This window comes from Portunus trituberculatus, chromosome 12 (genome assembly GCF_017591435.1).
Source record: "Portunus trituberculatus isolate SZX2019 chromosome 12, ASM1759143v1, whole genome shotgun sequence".
NCBI classification, from domain to species: domain Eukaryota; kingdom Metazoa; phylum Arthropoda; class Malacostraca; order Decapoda; family Portunidae; genus Portunus; species Portunus trituberculatus.
Genome location: NC_059266.1, coordinates 8,153,142 through 8,171,078, shown reverse-complemented (window position 1 = coordinate 8,171,078; position 17,937 = coordinate 8,153,142). Strand labels below are relative to the sequence as shown.

Here is a 17,937-nt window from a genome sequence, read left to right as displayed (position 1 = left end):
CCGGCCACCGATCCGCCGTGTGGTGCCGACATATTATTCATTCTTAGCGGTAGGAAGCAGCAGAGTCCCGGCACAGACGCTAGACGGTACAAGCGTCAAGCGGTACCGGAAATGATGCCGGCACATTCAGTCGTACAAGTACAGACGCGTCTCGCCGAGCTACCGAGACCGCGCCGACGCGCCAGGGCAGCCAGTCGGTACCAGTGTGGAGCGGTACCGAGAGTGAGAATGACTCACTCTTACCCATCACCGCTCGCCTTGAGCCACCTCCACGCTGTATACGTGCTCAGTACCGTTTCGGCTATTTACCGGTACAATACCGTTAAGGCTGGTACCAGTATTACCGGAATTTGCCCACCAGTCCGTGAGCCGCTCTGCACTTGGCAGGACAAGGCGCTGGCCGTGAGGGACAGTGAGTGGTGGAGATGAAGATACCGATAATAGTGATATCTATAGTAGCGAAGAGAATATTGTGTGTGTAGCCTCTCAGTAATCAGAGGTTAACTATTTAAACTTGGTTGAGGACACAAAATGGACAGTGGAGTGTCGGTGCCTGCTAGTGACACGAACAGCCGCCGCCGAGCAGTCTTTGGCTAACGTAAGTAATATATTGGTGTAACTCATCATTTCACGGTGGTGCCATGTCATAACCTAACGTTGGTAACCTCCAGGACAACATATCAGTGAACTAACACCTGCACATACTTATAAAAACCAAATAATTCAAATCTTGAAAACGTAAACAAACCGATCCCCTGACCCGCCGCCTCTCTCTCAGCCATTATCTGCCTCATCTCTCACTCATTACAGGCCAGACAGGTCACAAAGTGGACCCATAGGCCTAATCTTTCATGTCAGTTGTTGAGATATATCCGCAATTACCTGATTTGTGTGCTATGGAGGCTCAGTGAGAAGAAGCGGGCCTACCCATGACGTCACGAGCCCCAGGCTGTGACGTCATCACCAGCTCCCGCCCAAAATGCCGGTCCCAGATGCTCGACTTCCACTATTATTTATATTTGTCTCAGTTCATTTATTTCGAGTCACAAGTGCCTTTTAAGGGTTTCTAATGATAGTTCGCAGTGTTTTACGTGTCTTCCATGCTTGAGTTGAGTGAAGTACGGTGATGTAGAGGGTGTTTATGACTTGAATGGGAGGGCCAAAATACGCTAAAATTTTTACCTCCGCTATCTGTGATTTTTTATTTGAGGTTGTAGCGAAGTGTTTGTGTTTTCAAAAGATGGTTTATCATGAGAAAAGTGTGCAAGGCTCCTGAGAAGTTAAAGATGTGGACTTTAAGAATGATATGTAGTCCTGTTAATATTGTAAACAACGTCATTTTTAAATATTATTTTTCTAATAGGGCGAGTTGCCAGGTTTTGATATATCGAAATGATAGTCATAATTTTTGAAAAACGTTATCGATTCAGTTGAATGAAATTGGTGGGCTTTGAAATTGTGTTTAAGCAAGTCGAAGTTCTAATACTTTATTTAGTATATTTTTGAGCTATTTTTATTATTCCTTTTCTCGGCAATGTTTTTGTATTTTAGAAGTTAGTTTCGATTGATAACGAGTCAGAATTTTTATAACATTCGTGTCCAGCTGCCTTTTTGGGAATCCTCATTTTCAAAATGATTTGCGTAACGAATATATGTGACGTCATCAAGGGAGGGCCGACCCCCCACCCCCGGCTGGACCCAGGCCGATACCTGGCTCCAGGCCCGAGGGTGTGGGGTGGGTGTGTGTGTGTGTGTGTGTGTGTGTGTGTGTGTGTGTGTGTGTGTGTGTGTGTGTGTGTGTGTGTGTGTGTGTGTGTGTGTTGCCTTATCTTTCGTTATGAGGGAGCCCACCAGCTGGAACCACTGACACCCAGCTCCCAGCTGGAGGGTGTTGGAGGGAAAGGTGGCTGTGTGTGTGTGTGGTCAGTGTGTGTGTGTGTGTGTGTGTGTGTGTGTGTGTGTGTGTGTGTGTGTGTGTGTAATTCACTATGGTCGCCCGGTAGTCACCCAGCCAGCCTTCCCCATTACGCTCGTAGAGCGATCTTCGGATAGGACTGAGACTGTGTGTGTGTGTATGTGTGTTGCCTTATCTTTCGTTATGAGGGAGCCCACCAGCTGGAACCACTGACACCCAGCTCCCAGCTGGAGGGTGTTGGAGGGGAAAGTGGCTGTGTGTGTGTGTGTGTGTGTGTGTGTGTGTGTGTGTGTGTCATTTTCTTTCATGGTACTTAGCGTGTGTGTGTAATTCACTATGGTTGCCCGGTAGTCACCCAGCCAGCCTTCCACATTACGGAGCAAGCTCAGAGCTCATAGAGCGATCTTCGGATAGGACTGAGACTGTGTGTGTGTGTGTGTGTGTGTGTGTGTGTGTGTTGCCTTTATCTTTCGTTATGGGGGAGCCCACCAGCTGGAACCACTGACACCCAGCTCCCAGCTGGAGGGTGTTGGAGGGGGAGGTGGCTGTGTGAGTGTGTGTCCTTTTCTTTCATGGTACTTAGCGTGCGTGTGTGTGTGTGTGATTCACTATGGTCGCCCGGTAGTCACCCAGCCAGCCTTCCCCATTACTGAACAAGCTCAGAGCACATAGACAGATCTTCGGATAGGACCCAGACTGTGTGTGTGTGTGTGTGTGTGTGTGTGTGTGTCGTTATTTCACCGTTCTGTATACGTTTCATCTCTGGCGTCCCTCTTTATTATCCTAGTCTGTCAACACAAACTGCAAGTAATAGTGTATAGCGAAATGTGTCCTATTCTTAGCGCTTATTGAGCAAGGGGAAGCTATTATATGTAGGAAACACATAGCCCGGAGCAAAGCAAGGTGCCTCTATCGCCTCGCCTCGCCCCGCCGTGTTAACCCCTGCAGTAACATGACGTGTTTTCATATTTATTCTGGCTATTACTCAATGATTTTATACAGCTTCACAAACTTATGTGGGGATTAAAATAGTGAAAACTGGCCATTAATCTCTGACACCGTAGACCCTTCTTATTGTAAGCAAAATCATCTAATCACACACAAACTATCGTAAAAATGCCACTTAAGGGATTAGACTCGACTCACTCAGACGCCCATAACTGAGTGCATGGCGGTAATTCAGTGCTGGAGATCTTAATGACAACAGTGCCCACAGAGATAGATTGAGAGTTTATGGACGACAACAGTAACAACACAGCGCCTTGTTTTCACCCAACATGTTTCCACTTTCCATCGTCGTTCGTGGAGTGGCTGGCGAGAACAAATCAAGGCTCCTCGCAATTCTTTTACCTTGATTTTTGGGTTTGATTAGGCGATTTTATTGACATTAGGAAGGGTCTATTTAGGTCACTATTTTAATCCCCCACATAAGTTTCTGAAGCTGTATAAAATCACCAAATAGCAGAATGCATAGGGAAACGCGTCCTGTTACTGAAGGGGCTACAACAACGCACACCCTAAATAGCTTTGATACTAGTTAACCCCAATGAATAAGTGTATGCAAGTCACTGTGTGTGGTTGAGATCTTACTGAAAACAATGCCTACACATCAAATTGTTTTCACCTATTACATATTTCCACTTGTATCGCTGCACGTGAATGGAATAGCTCTCTCTCTCTCTCTCTCTCTCTCTCTCTCTCTCTCTCTCTCATCAATGGGGAGATTGGAAGGAAAGTGAAGGCGCGAAAAGGAGGCAACTCTATTGGTCGAAGTGGAATAAAACAGGGTCAAGTAATGTGACATGACCTTTAGGAGAGAGAGAGAGAGAGAGAGAGAGAGAGAGAGAGAGAGAGAGAGAGAGAGAGAGAGAGAAAGGAATGAGAGGGAAGTGGATGGAGGAGGGGTAAGGAGTTATAGGAAGAAGAGAGGAGGAGGAGTAAGGAGGTAGAGGCAGGGAGGGTGGAGACCCGTGACGCTGAGCCCCGCTATGATAAGCTTCTGGCATTCTATATCCATTATACTATTACTTTTCTCTATTTTAGTTATATCAAGTAAGAAATTATCTGCTAATGTCAACTATAAGTGCATGCACGTAATTCACATTCTCATATAGTAACATTGAAAGTCAAGTGAAACATGGTCTCATGATATACGGCCTACCTTGTACAGAAGAAGTTAAAAACCTCAGTCTAACTACACCAAGAGATTAGTTTTCTTACACGATTCTCTCCCTTACGTTAAGTTAGGTTAGTGAAAAGTAATAATTTCGTACTCGGTTTACTCGGTTTCACAGTGTAATCAATACCGAAATACACGGTTTGCAGAAAGTACTCGGTTCGCCCATCACTACAAATAAGAAGTTATGTAAGTAGGTAATTTGATCGGTTGATGGATAGATAGATAAAAAGGTAGATGGATTGGTAGGTGGATAGACAAATAAATATAAATAGACAGATTTGTGGTTAGACAAATTGATAGATAAAAGGATAGATATACATGAGAATACGTGTGTGTGTGTGTGTGTGTATATATATATATATATATATATATATATATATATATATATATATATATATATATATATATATATATATATATATATATATATATATATATATATATATATATATATATATATATATATATATATATATATATATATATATATATATATATATATATATATATATATATATATATATATATATATATATATATATATATATATATATATATATATATATATATATATATATATATATATATATATATATATATATATATATATATATATATAAACAGTTGGCAGCCGTGTTAGTGGGTAGTAAACATCCATCATGGCGGAGCTGCTGCTGGACTCAGACATCAGGATATGGGTGTTCCTGCCCATCGTGCTCATCACCTTCCTGTGTGGCATCCTGAGGCACTACGTCAGTGTCCTGATATCCACGCAGAAGAAGGTGGACCTCACACAGCTGCAGGACAGGTGAGAGCCCAGTATGTCACTCCCGCCTCCCGTCCCTTACCCCCATACCTTTACTTCCCTTCCCTTCCTGCCACAGTGTGAACCCATAACTTTGCACTGACCCCCCCCCCCCAGCTGTATTGTCCCCCTGATGTGTACCGGCCTGGTCTCCCCTCAGCCAAGCCATGATCCGGGCCAGAATGCTGCGGGAGAACTGCAAGTACATCCCGGAGCAGTCCTTCCTCATGAGGCGACACTTCTTCAATAACGACGACTCCGGTAGGTGGCCCTGGCCCTCCACCATACCCTGGGGTGGTGGTGTCCTGCAGGGGAAGTGACTCACGTGTGTTGTAATGGGAGCTAGTTAGGGCAATGGTTGTTGAATAATGGAAGTCTGTCACCATAATTTGTGTTCAGAAAAGGATTATTTACATCACAAGGCAAATATCCCATTGGTCGTAGGTTACCTGAAGACAGTGAAGCGTCCCGCCGGCCCACAACCCATGACGGACCCCAACATGATGGTGGAGATGCTGAAGGGCCAGCTCACCAACATGCTGCCCATGATTGCCATCGGCGGCTGGATCAACTGGACCTTCTCCGGCTTTGTCACCAGTGCGTCACCTGCTTCATTGTCTTTTTTTTTTGGTTGATTTACACAGTTGGAGGAACATGCTGCATTTTGACAAAGTACAAACTGTAATGTTTATTATTTTTTATGTTATAGACAATTTTGAATATAAAATATGTCTCTTCTTCTTCAATCTTGGGGACTTGCCAGCAAGCAATTTTATTCTAACCTAAATTAACCAAACCTAATCGATCTTAAGTTAAACTTTATCTAATCCAACTAAACCCAAGTTAACCAAATTTAACCTAACCTAACTAAACCCCAAATTAGCCCAACCTAATCTGTCTTAATTAAAGCTAATCCAACCTAATTAAACGTAACCTAATCCTTTTGATAATATGCATATTTGATAACTTCCAATATTTTGCACCAACACGCAACGCCCCTCACTTCATAGGTATGGGCAGACAACATTGGCACACAGTATTATAAGTAACCCTTTAAGGCAGAGACAAATAGTTATTCCTTTGCCCTGAGTCTAACCTGAGCCATCCGCCACACACAGCCAAGGTGCCGTTCCCCCTCACACTGCGGTTCAAGCCTATGCTGCAGCGAGGCATTGAGCTGGTGTCCCTTGATGCCTCCTGGGTGTCCTCCGCCTCCTGGTACTTCCTCAACGTGTTTGGGCTGCGGTCTATTTACACGCTGGTCCTGGGAGAGAACAACGGTGGGTGTTCCTGTCCTGAATCACAAAGAATTATGACGTGTGATGTGTATTAACTAATATCTTGAATCCAGGGTCTTTCATTCCTTATAACACAGAATACAGATACCCACAACATTTATAAACTCAACAAGTCCTGTCCTGAGTCCTTTCCACTTTAAAGAGTACGTACATACAAACACACGCCCAAACACACACATGCCAGTCTACATATCCTATCTTTTCCACTCACAGCTGCAGACCAGGCTCGGATTATGGAGGAGCAGATGTCAGGAGCAGCAATGGCCATGCCGCAGGACCCCAAGGCAGCGTTCAAGGCAGAGTGGGAGGCTCTGGAGATCGCAGAGCACCGGTGGGCCCTCAAGGACGTGGAGTCAGACCTGCTGCAGAAGGCAGAGGTGGAGTGGTCTGGCAGTGGTCAGTCATATGGGGCTACTTCTTAGATTCACACAGTTATGCGTTGCGTGTGTGTGTAGTTTTGTGGATGGTTGAGGATGTAGTGTTGTATATTTATTGTCTTTTCCATCTTTATAATTTCCCATCGTTTCTTTTTTTTGTACAGTGTTTTAAGATGTTACTCTATTCTTTCTAGACGATATTCCTCCTTCCCTCTGTCTTTATAGTTTCCCTCTCATTTCTTTTTTGTACAGTATAAAATGTTACTTCCCACTCCCCATAACCAGTATCCCTTCTTCTTCCTTCCTGTTCTGTTCATTAGTTTAAGAAAAGACTGTGTAATGAATGTTGGAGGATTTGTTCAGAGGAATGAGTGGAGCCAAAACTTAAATAGGACAGTGGTTAGTGGGGAAGATTATTGTATGTGTAGCAAGTAGTGGGCTCTGAAACTAAACCATTTGAAGTGGACTGTCATATTTTCTACTGTATGGGTGATCATGTCAGAACTTTCAGGTAACATGTTCCACTTCTGTATTTTGTATGCTGTGAAGGGGATGGTTACAAATTCCAGGAAAATAACCTTAGCCTTCATTTTCTTTTCTACATGTCATCCTGTTATTCCTTGTAACTCCATTTAATTATTATGACACTCAGGCCTTGATAATCCCTCAATAGTGGTCACAACAGTAGTTTCCATTTCTTTTCTGTCCACTCCACTCTTGTACACCATTTTTTCCCCTGTATGGGACTTACTCTTCTAGTGGGTCATTTTTATTTTCTTTTTCTCAGCCTTTTTGATGCCTCGGTCTCAATTCCATCATACATTACAAAAGATTCCATACACTCCAGTATTGTACACTATCTTACTATTGATCATCCATCCCTCCCTTCTTTCATCTCAAAACTAGTGTCTCCTTTTCTTTCTTCATGCCTCTATTCCACTGAGCCTTTTTATTTGATTTCATTATGTACCTTGTATGTATGTGTCTGCTCACCTGTGTGTTGAAGTCCTATTTTCATCAGGGTATTAGTAATGGAATATTGTACCTACATTATAAGGCTCAAAGTCAAGTTAAAATAAAAAATAAATGGATATGTATTTGTGAGAGTTATATTTTGAGGTTAAGATCCCAGGCTGTCACCTTTCACCTTCCCTTCTTGTCATTATTTTGCTTGTCAGTTTGATAGTTTGTCTTTTGTCTGCCACAGTGGTATTTCAGTTCCAGGAGTCCTTATTTATTGCACACTGGCAGATATCACATTTTTCTCTGTCCAAAGGCAAGCAGTATATTTTAATTTCCAGCGAGTGAGGAGAAAACAATACAAGAACTTTTATCACTTTAATTAGTTTATTACCTTTATTCTGCAAATCTTAAATCTAGAGTAGTCATCTGGTGTCATTTTCACAATTGCCAAACTGTACAAACTTTGGTACAATAATTTCTTGAACACAGGGTGCAAATACTTTCAGGACAAACTCACACCTGATACAGAATATGAAGTGCTAAGTAACCCTGACCTCAGATGACCCAGTACTCCAAGGCCCCACTCACTATGTACACCCCAACACTGTATACTATAGCCCCCAGTGCACCGTGCAGACTGCAGAGGCCTCAGTCAAAGTGATGCACGACCCCCGGCACCTTGGGCGTCTTTGCTGCAATGGTCACAGCTCCGGCAGCATCACTTCTACAGACATACAAGAGAAGCATTCATGTATTAGTAATGCATACACATGATTGGTATGAACATCTTTGTTTTAATACAAAGAATTTTATCCTTACTAATGTACAATTTCCTGGATTTCATCTCTTAGACATGTGGCTGAACTGTCCCTGTCTCTCCCTACAAGAGATAACATAAGAGTGATTGTAATTTTGTCTTGAGGAATGTGTCAGAGACTGAGGCTGCATACACTCACTCGTCAGACAGCAGCACGGTGGGGCCGCTGGAGGAGTTGATGGCCACCACCTCCTCGGGTTCGACGGCTCGCCGGCCATCTCTCATGTAGTAGTAATTTGCTGAGAGGCTGGAGCTGACGCCTTTGGGCAGGCTGGGCGGGGGCTGGGAACGGCAGCCCACCTTGTCGGCTTGACGGAGGGCTGGGGTGTGAGTCCTCTGCAATGTGAGATAGTATGAGTTTCAGGCTCATTCTTAAACACTTCGGTTAGGTATGTTAAGTTGGGGAAATTTAAGCGTTGCAGCCCCTTTATTAGATTAAGGAGGCACAAGACCCCATTATGGAACCATATTTTATCTCTCTTCATCCAATGGGTGTTGAGAGTACATGGCTGACATCTGCCTGAACTAACCTAACATTACCACTGCAACCGGTAACACTCCCCTATTACCAACCCACACATGCTTTACTGCAAAGGTTCCAACTGTTCTGAACCTTCCCGAGAACTGGAGTGGATCAGCAAATAATGAACCAGTTAATAATCACATGAAAAAGGAGCCGAGGACAGACCACCACCTCGCCTCAAAACTAATATAACCATCAGACTAGCTCCCCTAACTAAACCGTGGGCTGGACAGCATTATTCTCACCCCAAGGAGTGTTTGCCGCACGAGCCTGAAGAAAGGAGAGACGTCCCTGTACGGCATGATGATGAATTAACTGTTAGCCGTCTTTTTCGATGTCTGTTCTCCTCTCAGCTGATTCTGGGAGCCGAAATATTGCTGTTCTATTTTTATCTACTTATAATAACTTGTGAATAACTTATATAATCTTTTCAATTTTTAGGACAGGAAAAAAAATAAATTCAGAGAGAACATAGGAATTTGTGCTGAGACGTGCTATCGTATCTAGGTGGACTATGCGCATATAAACAGTTGTGCTGCTCTTATATTTTTTCATTATTATCAGGCTTAGGAAAACAGTGTGGTTATTCCCTTGCATTTATCATTATTAACACAAGGCCCAATAAAGCAGCGGGAGGAGGAGGAGATGGTGCGAAAGGGACAAATAACCGAAATAATACATCGCCGAATTTAACATCTCAAAGGAGTGGTTTGGGGTCTGGGAAAAGGAAAAAAATACGTGGTTACCAAGAAATTACCCTAATACAAAAGAACACCAGGAGGAAAACACATAAGAAACACCAAGATGCAAACTAGGATACGTGTGAAGCTATGAGACGAGAGGAGAAATGGCTAGAACTTTTATAAATCACCGAAATAAGGAGTTAAGAAGCGGGGATCATGTTACCACCACCATCACCACCACCTGTAATTAATGCACTGTGAGTCTGTCATTCACTCCACACCTGGCCACACACCTAACTGGTAGCATGTGCGTGTCTCCCATACGCACGTGGTCTCACCTGTTGGATAATTAAGGTGAGTGAGATTTTAAGAAAGTTCTTGTGATTTAATTGTTTTATGTGAGTGTGGCGTGATATAGAGTACTTTGTTATTGTTTGTATTATCTTTGCTTCTGTGTGTGTGTGTGTGTGTGTGTGTGTGTGTGTGTGTGTGTGTGTGTGTGTGTGTGTGTGTGATTTTGCAGTGCTCTCTCTCTCTCTCTCTCTCTCTCTCTCTCTCTTTTCTTTTCTTTTTTTTTCTTTTCTCTCTCTCCTTTCCTTTCCTTTCCTTTCCTTTCCTTTCCTTTCCTTTCCTTTCCTTTCCTTTCTCTCTCCTCTCTCTCTCTCTTCTCTTCTCTTCTCTTCTCTTCTCTTCTCTTCTCTCTCTCCTCTCTCTTTCTCTCTCCTTTTTAAGTCTGTCTTTTTTTTTTTTTACTCTCTCTCTCTCTCTCTCTCTCTCTCTCTCTCTCTCTCTCTCTCTCTCTCTCTCTCTCTCTCTCTCTCTCCTTTTTAAATCTGTCTTTTTCTATTTTACTCTCTCTCTCTCTCTCCTTTTTTAAATCTGTCTTTTTTCTATTTTACTCTCTCTCTCTCTCTCTCTCTCTCTCTCTCTCTCTCTCTCTGAGGTGAGTGGATATTGAGTAACCTGTTTTGCTGCAGGGGAGAGGAGGAGATGTGGAGGGAGGGGGCAGAGGGGGAGGCTGAGATGGTAGAGTAGGGGAGGGGGGAGGGGAGGATCAGAGAGAGTGCTGGTAGATGTGTTGGTGGTGGTGGTGGTGGGGAAGACTAGATTTAGTGACAGTAGGAGAGGAGAGAGAGGGGAAGGGATGGGGAAGGGGGGTGGTTTAAGGAGGGGGTAGGGCTATAAGGCTTCCTGTTCCACCTGCACTTACCACACCTGGCCCACAGCTGACAGGTGAGCCAAGGGAGCTACACTACACCTTGCTTCTCCCACATACCTTTCCTCTGTGATATCCTAAGCTTTTTTTTTTCCAATGTTTTATTAAGAGTAGAAATATTAAAGGAAATGGTTCTTCTATTTTTTTTAAGGGCTATTTTTATATACTTAGGCCTATTGTCTCTTGATATTGTTAGGTTTAGGGAGAGGGAAGAAGCAGAGACAAGATGTTTATATGTATACATCAATATTTACATTTATATACATCCTTAATTTAATTTTTTTTTCTTTACCACAGGATTTGCTTGTGGTTATCAGTAAGTCTTTTTTAGATAGTGTTTTTTAGTTTCTTTTACTCTTGGCCTGCTTTCCCCTCTTACATAAGGAAAAAGGATTCTTTGAAACTTGTATGAGAGGCATTAAAAATTTGCACATGAATACCACAAATCTCATTAATCTGATATTAAAACCTGTCACTTCAACTAGAGTCATTTAAAAAGTAGTGGAGATACTGTGCAGAATTGTTTCCTAATAAGGCTCATAATGTTTCTGCCCAGCTTCCAGCACTGCTTCATAATGGCCGAGCTCATCAAGACACTGCTGAGCTTCTCGGAGCGCGCCGGGGAGATTGCCCGAGCCATCCGCCAGGAGCCCAAGCTGTTCTCTCTGCTTGTGGAGGAGAAGGGGGAAGGGGAGAAGAACCAGCGCTTTGCCCACGACTTCAAGACTCTGGCTGATGTGCTGATCCAGGAGGCGCTGAGGCATCATGTGGCCAGGATGGTGAGGAACTAACACTGTTTGGAATCTTTTCTCTGTGACTCCAGCATCTTGTCTAGTCTTTTTAATATTTGAGTATGTGGGATCTAAAGTGCGTTTTTTGTGACTTAAGTGGCAGTTTAGCAATTATTTTACTCTATCAGTGGAAAAAAATAACTTTAAGAGTGTCACTGATCACCTCTAGTCTTTAAAATAACCACTATGCGGGAACAAAGATATTAAGGATAGGGGGTTCTCACTAAACAGCATTTTTCACATGGTTAAAGTTAAGAGAGTAATGCCTCAGGTAACATGTGTACTAAAGATGTGTCTGGACCCATACCATTGTGAATATCTCTTCTTCAGATCCCTAGCCTGGCGGAGTGGGTGCAGGGGGAGGAGAGTGCCGAGTTCACCAACACACTTGGGGAGAAGATCACTGTGAGGATCTGTGACACGCAGGATGGCACGGCTACACTGCTGGCTAAGGTACAACACAACAAGCTTTGCTCCTGCTTTACCTAGCCTTGCCCCAGCCTTACTCCAGTCATGCTCCAGCCTTGCACCAGCCTTGTTCCAGCCTTGCCCCAGCCTTACTCAAGCCTTACTTCAGCCATGACCCAGCATTGTACCATCCTTGCTCCAGCCTTGCCCCAGCCATGCTCCAGCCTTGCTCTAGCCATGCTCCACCTTGGCCCAGCTTTGCTTTGGCCTTGCACCAGTCTTGCACCAGCCTTGCCCCAGCCTTGCTCCAGCCTTGCACCAACCTTGCTCCAGCATAGCCCCAGCCTTGCTCCAGCCTTGCACTAGCCTTGCTCCAGCTTTGCTCCTTTTAGCTGTGTTGCAGGAAGTTTTACCTACATAATGTCTTGTGTTGCTGTGCCTCTTCCATCTGAGAGTGACCAGTCCTCAGGTCCTGGCCAAGGTACACCACAACAAGCCTTACTCCTGCCTCACTCCAGCCTTGCTCTTCTGAGCTGTGTTGCAGAGAGCCTTACTTACTTAATATCTTAGTGTTCTTGTGCCTGAGAGTGATCAATCTTCAGGTCCTGGATGGCAACAAGGAGGCGGCAGACATCCTGGCGGCACTGGCTCACCGGGATGTCACCTTCAGTCCTGACCCTGACCTGATGGAGCGTGTGCCAGACCTGCCAGTGGAGCACCTTGGAATATGGATTGACCCTGTCGGTGAGGAAACACTAGTAAGGTTTTACCGATACTCTTGCTGGGTATGGACTCCAGGTGATGTGTGTGGTTTGTTGACGGTGAAGGAGGATGTATAGTGGTTGTAGCGGCTAGTTTGTGTAGTGTTAATGTGTTACTGTGTATTTTGAGTGTATATAATTGTATACTCATCCATTAGTGATTTAGTAACGATTTCACAGTGTCATAACAATGAGATCTGCTTGTATTAGTACTATTCTTATAGTGAAATGTTTTAGAACTCGTGACTGCTTTTCATTTAGTCATTTTTCTTGTACTTTTCTTATTTTATGGTTTCCATCATTAGTTACTGGTAGTTGAGTCTTGTGTTCATAGTTGTTTTGGCAGTGATGCTCTTAGATGTCAGTTCAGATAAGAGAATAAGTGCAGACCACCACCAGCCACCAAGGATGTGAATGGCATAGTAATGTCAGAGTTGGTGCCATGTGATGCTGCTTCTTGTGAACTGAGTAAATAATTTCTCATTCATCAATTCAGGAGCTCTCTACATCGTACTGTTTTTCTCTTCCTTATAACTTGATTGATTTTAGAAGAGCAGTTTCAGGATAACTCAAGAATCAAATTGGCAATCCTTTTTACTCTTCTTGACACAAAAAAAATAATAATGGTAATTTCAGACTCGACTGGGGAGTACGTGAGAGGCCGGCCGAGTCAAGCAAAGGGCAGCATCCACCAACAGGGCCTGCAGTGTGTCACAGTGCTCATTGGGGTGTTTGACCGTCGCTCAGGCCTCCCTGTCGCTGGCATCATTAACCAGCCTTTCGCATCCTTCAATGAGAGCAACAAAAGGTACAAATTATACTGAAAATAAAAAACAAAGGAGTTCCCACCAACATTGTCATCATTGCCGTTTATTTTACATACTTGTAGTTTTAGGTATCTGCAGCTTCTCTTATTTTTATGTTTTTATGTGGTTTATTTTCTCTTGCTACATTACCTTTTTGTGCACAGCTGGGAAGGCAAGGCATACTGGGGAGTGAGCTATGGGGGCACCAGCATCCACAACCTTGCCTCAAGTGCTCCAGAACCACCAGAAACCTCTCTCCCAGTGGTGGTAGTGTCCTCCAGTGAAGAGCCAGCCTTGCACGCCAAGCTGTCTCGTCGCTTCACTGTCCTGCATGCCACAGGAGCCGGATACAAGCAGCTGGTGGTGGCGCTGGGCCTGGCCGCTGCCTCTCTCTCCTCTAAGGTACCTGGCTCTTGAGGAAGTTATTAGTGGTTTTCAATGGTGTGTGACTTTAGTGATAGGTTGGTAAGGATTCTGCTGATTGGTCTTGTTTTGCACTGCCACAGGGATCAACATTCCGCTGGGACTCTGCTGCGCCACATGGCCTGCTGAGGGCTGCTGGCGGTGGTGTGGTGGTGTACAGGCGCCTCACCAGTCTCTCATCAGACCAGGTCAGTACCACTTGTGTAGATAGCATACAAGTAGAGGTGAGTGCCTGTAGAGGAAAGATTACTCTTTTTGGTATACTCATGGCTACTAACTGAGTGATATACTGTGATTACTTCCAGTCTTTTGTATTTTCCTCATTGCCACACATGTAAAGAAAGGTGCAGTGGTTTGGTGTGAAGTAACAAGACATGAGCTTGATTCAGTCTTGCAAGAAACCTACATATACCAAGGCTGTCTCTTCCAGGAAAGGGGTAGCCAAGACTAGGCAAACAACTTTCACATTCACACCCACTTATACTACTCTCTCAACACTTGACCTCAACACACCTACACATACATGCACACACACCTGGTAACTGTATGAAACTGTGTACATCATGAGTGTGTTTTGCAGGACATATCTGCAGAGACCCTTGAGGAGCTGCAGATCAGGTACCACAAGCCCAATGAGAAACCCGCCCAGCCTAGCCTGCAGTGGTGCAATGAGGGCGGTCTGGTGGCCTACCGTGACCCCAAGGTGCTGGCCACGGTCATGGAGTGTGTGGCTGAATGACCTCCCTCCTCATGACACTCTTTTTTCTATCACTCGTCATGGAGGTACTCTCACACTTGGAAACATTCACATTCTCGCAAACGCACACACACCCAAATGCACTCACACTCTTACATGCATACATACTCACACATGTACACAAGCAGTAAATACAAGATGAAGGAAAAGAAATGAGAAATAAGAGATTGGATAGAAAGGGAACTTGTAAGAGAAGGAAGAAAAAAAGAAGATGCTTGAAATGTGGGAGATGATATAAGTATGTCTTCCTGATCCCTCCCTCTCTCTCCCCACCTTTTCCTTCTCCACCACACGTGTCCTGCCTCCTCCACTGCTCTGCTAAATGTATGATACAGAATCCCTTTTGGGTCAGACACACAGTTGTCTGCTTTTTAGAGTACAATTAAAAGTCCAAATTTAGATTTAAGCAGTTACTGTGTGTGTTATCAGAATGCACAGGTTACAGATGATATTGCATTCACTGTGATGGATGTGTAAGGAAATCTGATACTCTTAAGAAAGATCTGAGTAGATTTAAAACCAAAATTTTCAAAGTTTTATTATAATTATAACTATTTAATTGCTTGATTTATATAATACCATTTTATCTGCAAAAGGCTGAAGTAAATGGCATCCTGTCTGTCCCTCTTGTCACCTTTCCCTTCCCTCGCTTCACAGCTCTTCCCTCCCTCCCTCCCTCCCTCCTTCCTTTCCTGCCTGCAGGTAAGAACTAGCCAAGAAAGAGAGTGATGTTGAAAGTCGTTTATGAATGTGGGAAAGTATCAGGATATTGTAACGATGTGTATCAAGCTAAGCAAGGAAATGTCTAAGAGACTTCCTGAATTAATCTTAAAAACTTCATTGTTATGTAGAACTGTCCTAAATAGTGTTGAAAAATTATTCCTGTTGAAATTATATATATAGTTTTTATTTCTGAAAAAAAAAAGTTAATATATAGACAAATCTATAATAATGAATAGTCTATCCATAGTTCTTTGTTCCATTATGACTCATTAATACTCTGCTGTATATCAGTCATGTCTATGAAATAATTTATAGTTCATAGTTCATTGTTCCATTACCAAATACACATAATTGCATGTTTGTATTGTCATGGTCAATACTGAATAACATGTCACATTCACTTCCACTGTTTGGCCTTTGTTTTTGGTCTCCAAGTCCTCTGATCTGCCAACCGTCCTCTCACAAAACCAAGCAGCTGTTTGACCTTGGACAGACGAGAGGACTTGAGATTGAAGGAGACAAAACATAATGGAAGTGATGGTTATATTACTCAACTGTTGACAATGATGGAGCCACAAAGTGCATTTCATCTGGTGGTTACTGGCCATTTATACTAATCAAACAGATTTATCCGCTTACATTACTAATATAGATGTTTAGACACTCCTTAATAACAAACCATGGCCAAGAGTAACCTTCACACAACCATTTCTAAAAGCCAAGTGAACTAATGATATAGAATCCTTTGAATCTTCGCATCACGACCACCATGATCCTCTCAGTTGTTAGGAGTGGTTGGGAGTGGCTCTTAAGGTCAGGTTATGTCACCACACTACCACCACCATCACCCCATGCAGTGGCTGGCAACACAAAAACAACACCACCACAAGTTTGCCCTTATCATAAGTTCACCTGTCATGTCTGTGATTGATCAACTTGTAAATGCTGATAATCACTTCAGATGGTCACCAGGTGCTCCTCTATGTGCCAGATGCTTAGCTTTAAACTCACACTACTAACCTTCAATATAACTAACAGTACTGCCAGTTTCAGAGTGCATACTATACCTGTGCATCTATTCCTATGGCAACTTTTGGTGTTCATTACCTTTAAGTCAATAGTACTCAGCTTTATGAATAAGTCTTAGTCTGTGTTCCACAGTTTAAGTGCCATAACCTATCCATTATATCAATACCTTTTACAATAAGTCCTGTCTATATTATTCCTCTGTTATATTAATAATTTTTATCAGTCTGTGTTCATGATATTCCTCAGTTTTTACTACAATTTTGTCTGTTCCATATTTTTTGTGTGCCAACAATACCTATTCATAATATAACTCAGTTTTAGAAATGATATTCAATCTGTATTCCATAACTCAGTGTCAATAGATTATATAATTTTTCCTCAGTTTTAAGAATAACTTTTGTGTTACATTATACCAACAACACATTTATAATATTCCTCAGTTTTCTGATAACTGTTAGTCTGTGTTCCATTGTTTTAATGACAATAGCTATCCATATTATTAGTCATTTTCTAGAATAAGTTTTTGCGTGCCCAATATTATTTTGCACCAACAACAGCTTTCCATAACCAGTTTTTAGAAATATCATTCAAAATGTTTCATATTTTGAATGACAATACCCAACTAGACACCTCCACACCATGCACATGTAGCCACTTCATTACTGGCCATGGGTGTACAGTAGCATTCTGTGGCATCACCGTGGCAGCACAATGTAGACCATACCTGAAAAACATTATACCAAGCAACACTGACATTTGTAGCCCAAGGGAGCATTAGTGTGTGTGTGTGTGTGTACGAATATATTGCTGAAATTTATATGTAATTACTTATTGCAAATCTGTGTGTGTGTGTGTGTGTGTGTGTGTGTGTGTGTGTGTGTAAAACTACAATGTCCTTACTAAATTTGTGTATGAGGAGTGTGTGTAGGCGCGAGCGACATCCCTAAAATCAACATTATATCTAATATTTTTCCGGTACATTGATCAACATTCCCATTATATTATCCTTGTCCCGATGTGCGTAGAGACCATTGGTTACCTTGGCCCAGAGTCCTATTTTTCTGTGTTCACGAATGAAGCATTGATGAAAGCTGCAGGCGGTGAATTAATACTACTGACGCAGATAATGATATGAAGACATTACCTATTTTCTTTTGTGTCTATTATTATAATGCGCATGTAGAATTTTTATTTTTGACCCAAATTATTGTACGCATAAGTAAATAAAACGTATAATTCCTCAATATGATTAATTTTCTCTGGTGACGCATTGAACCCATCAGTCTATCAACACTACACATTAATTGTCCATTCAACAAAACCTTAGCATTCAATTAACTTCCTTGTGTTCGGAGAGTCTTTATGAAGCAGTCAGCACTCGGCAGGGACGACACAATAGGGAAGGAGAGGCTGGCGATAAAGCATACACTGTAAACGAGAGTGAGGGGAGAACAAACAAGACG

At 42.7% G+C, this 17,937-nt stretch overlaps 3 protein-coding genes across 3 annotated transcripts; 2 read left to right on the top strand and 1 right to left on the bottom strand.

Moving 5' to 3' along the window:
* Positions 1-565: 565 nt before the first annotated feature.
* On the top strand, positions 566-7,673 carry LOC123502576 (ER membrane protein complex subunit 3-like). The gene is made up of 6 exons (XM_045251726.1): positions 566-598; positions 4,719-4,902; positions 5,060-5,160; positions 5,344-5,496; positions 6,018-6,179; positions 6,411-7,673. Exons 2-6 carry the CDS (start codon positions 4,754-4,756, stop codon positions 6,617-6,619), a joined length of 774 nt encoding a protein of 257 aa, XP_045107661.1. The 5' UTR covers positions 566-598; positions 4,719-4,753; the 3' UTR covers positions 6,620-7,673.
* Positions 7,674-7,902: 229 nt separating this feature from the next.
* On the bottom strand, positions 7,903-9,299 carry LOC123502578 (NADH dehydrogenase [ubiquinone] 1 alpha subcomplex subunit 7-like). The gene is made up of 3 exons (XM_045251731.1): positions 9,123-9,299; positions 8,494-8,690; positions 7,903-8,261 (listed from the first exon to the last, which is right to left on the bottom strand). Exons 1-3 carry the CDS (start codon positions 9,177-9,179, stop codon positions 8,186-8,188), a joined length of 330 nt encoding a protein of 109 aa, XP_045107666.1. The 5' UTR covers positions 9,180-9,299; the 3' UTR covers positions 7,903-8,185.
* Positions 9,300-9,565: 266 nt separating this feature from the next.
* Positions 9,566-17,715, top strand: LOC123502575 (inositol polyphosphate 1-phosphatase-like). Its single transcript, XM_045251725.1, has 8 exons — positions 9,566-9,914; positions 11,333-11,555; positions 11,898-12,020; positions 12,578-12,719; positions 13,373-13,544; positions 13,707-13,944; positions 14,049-14,153; positions 14,546-17,715. The coding sequence occupies exons 2-8, from the start codon at positions 11,352-11,354 to the stop codon at positions 14,702-14,704; spliced, it is 1,143 nt and encodes a 380-aa protein (XP_045107660.1). The 5' UTR covers positions 9,566-9,914; positions 11,333-11,351; the 3' UTR covers positions 14,705-17,715.
* The last annotated feature ends 222 nt before the right edge of the window (positions 17,716-17,937 follow it).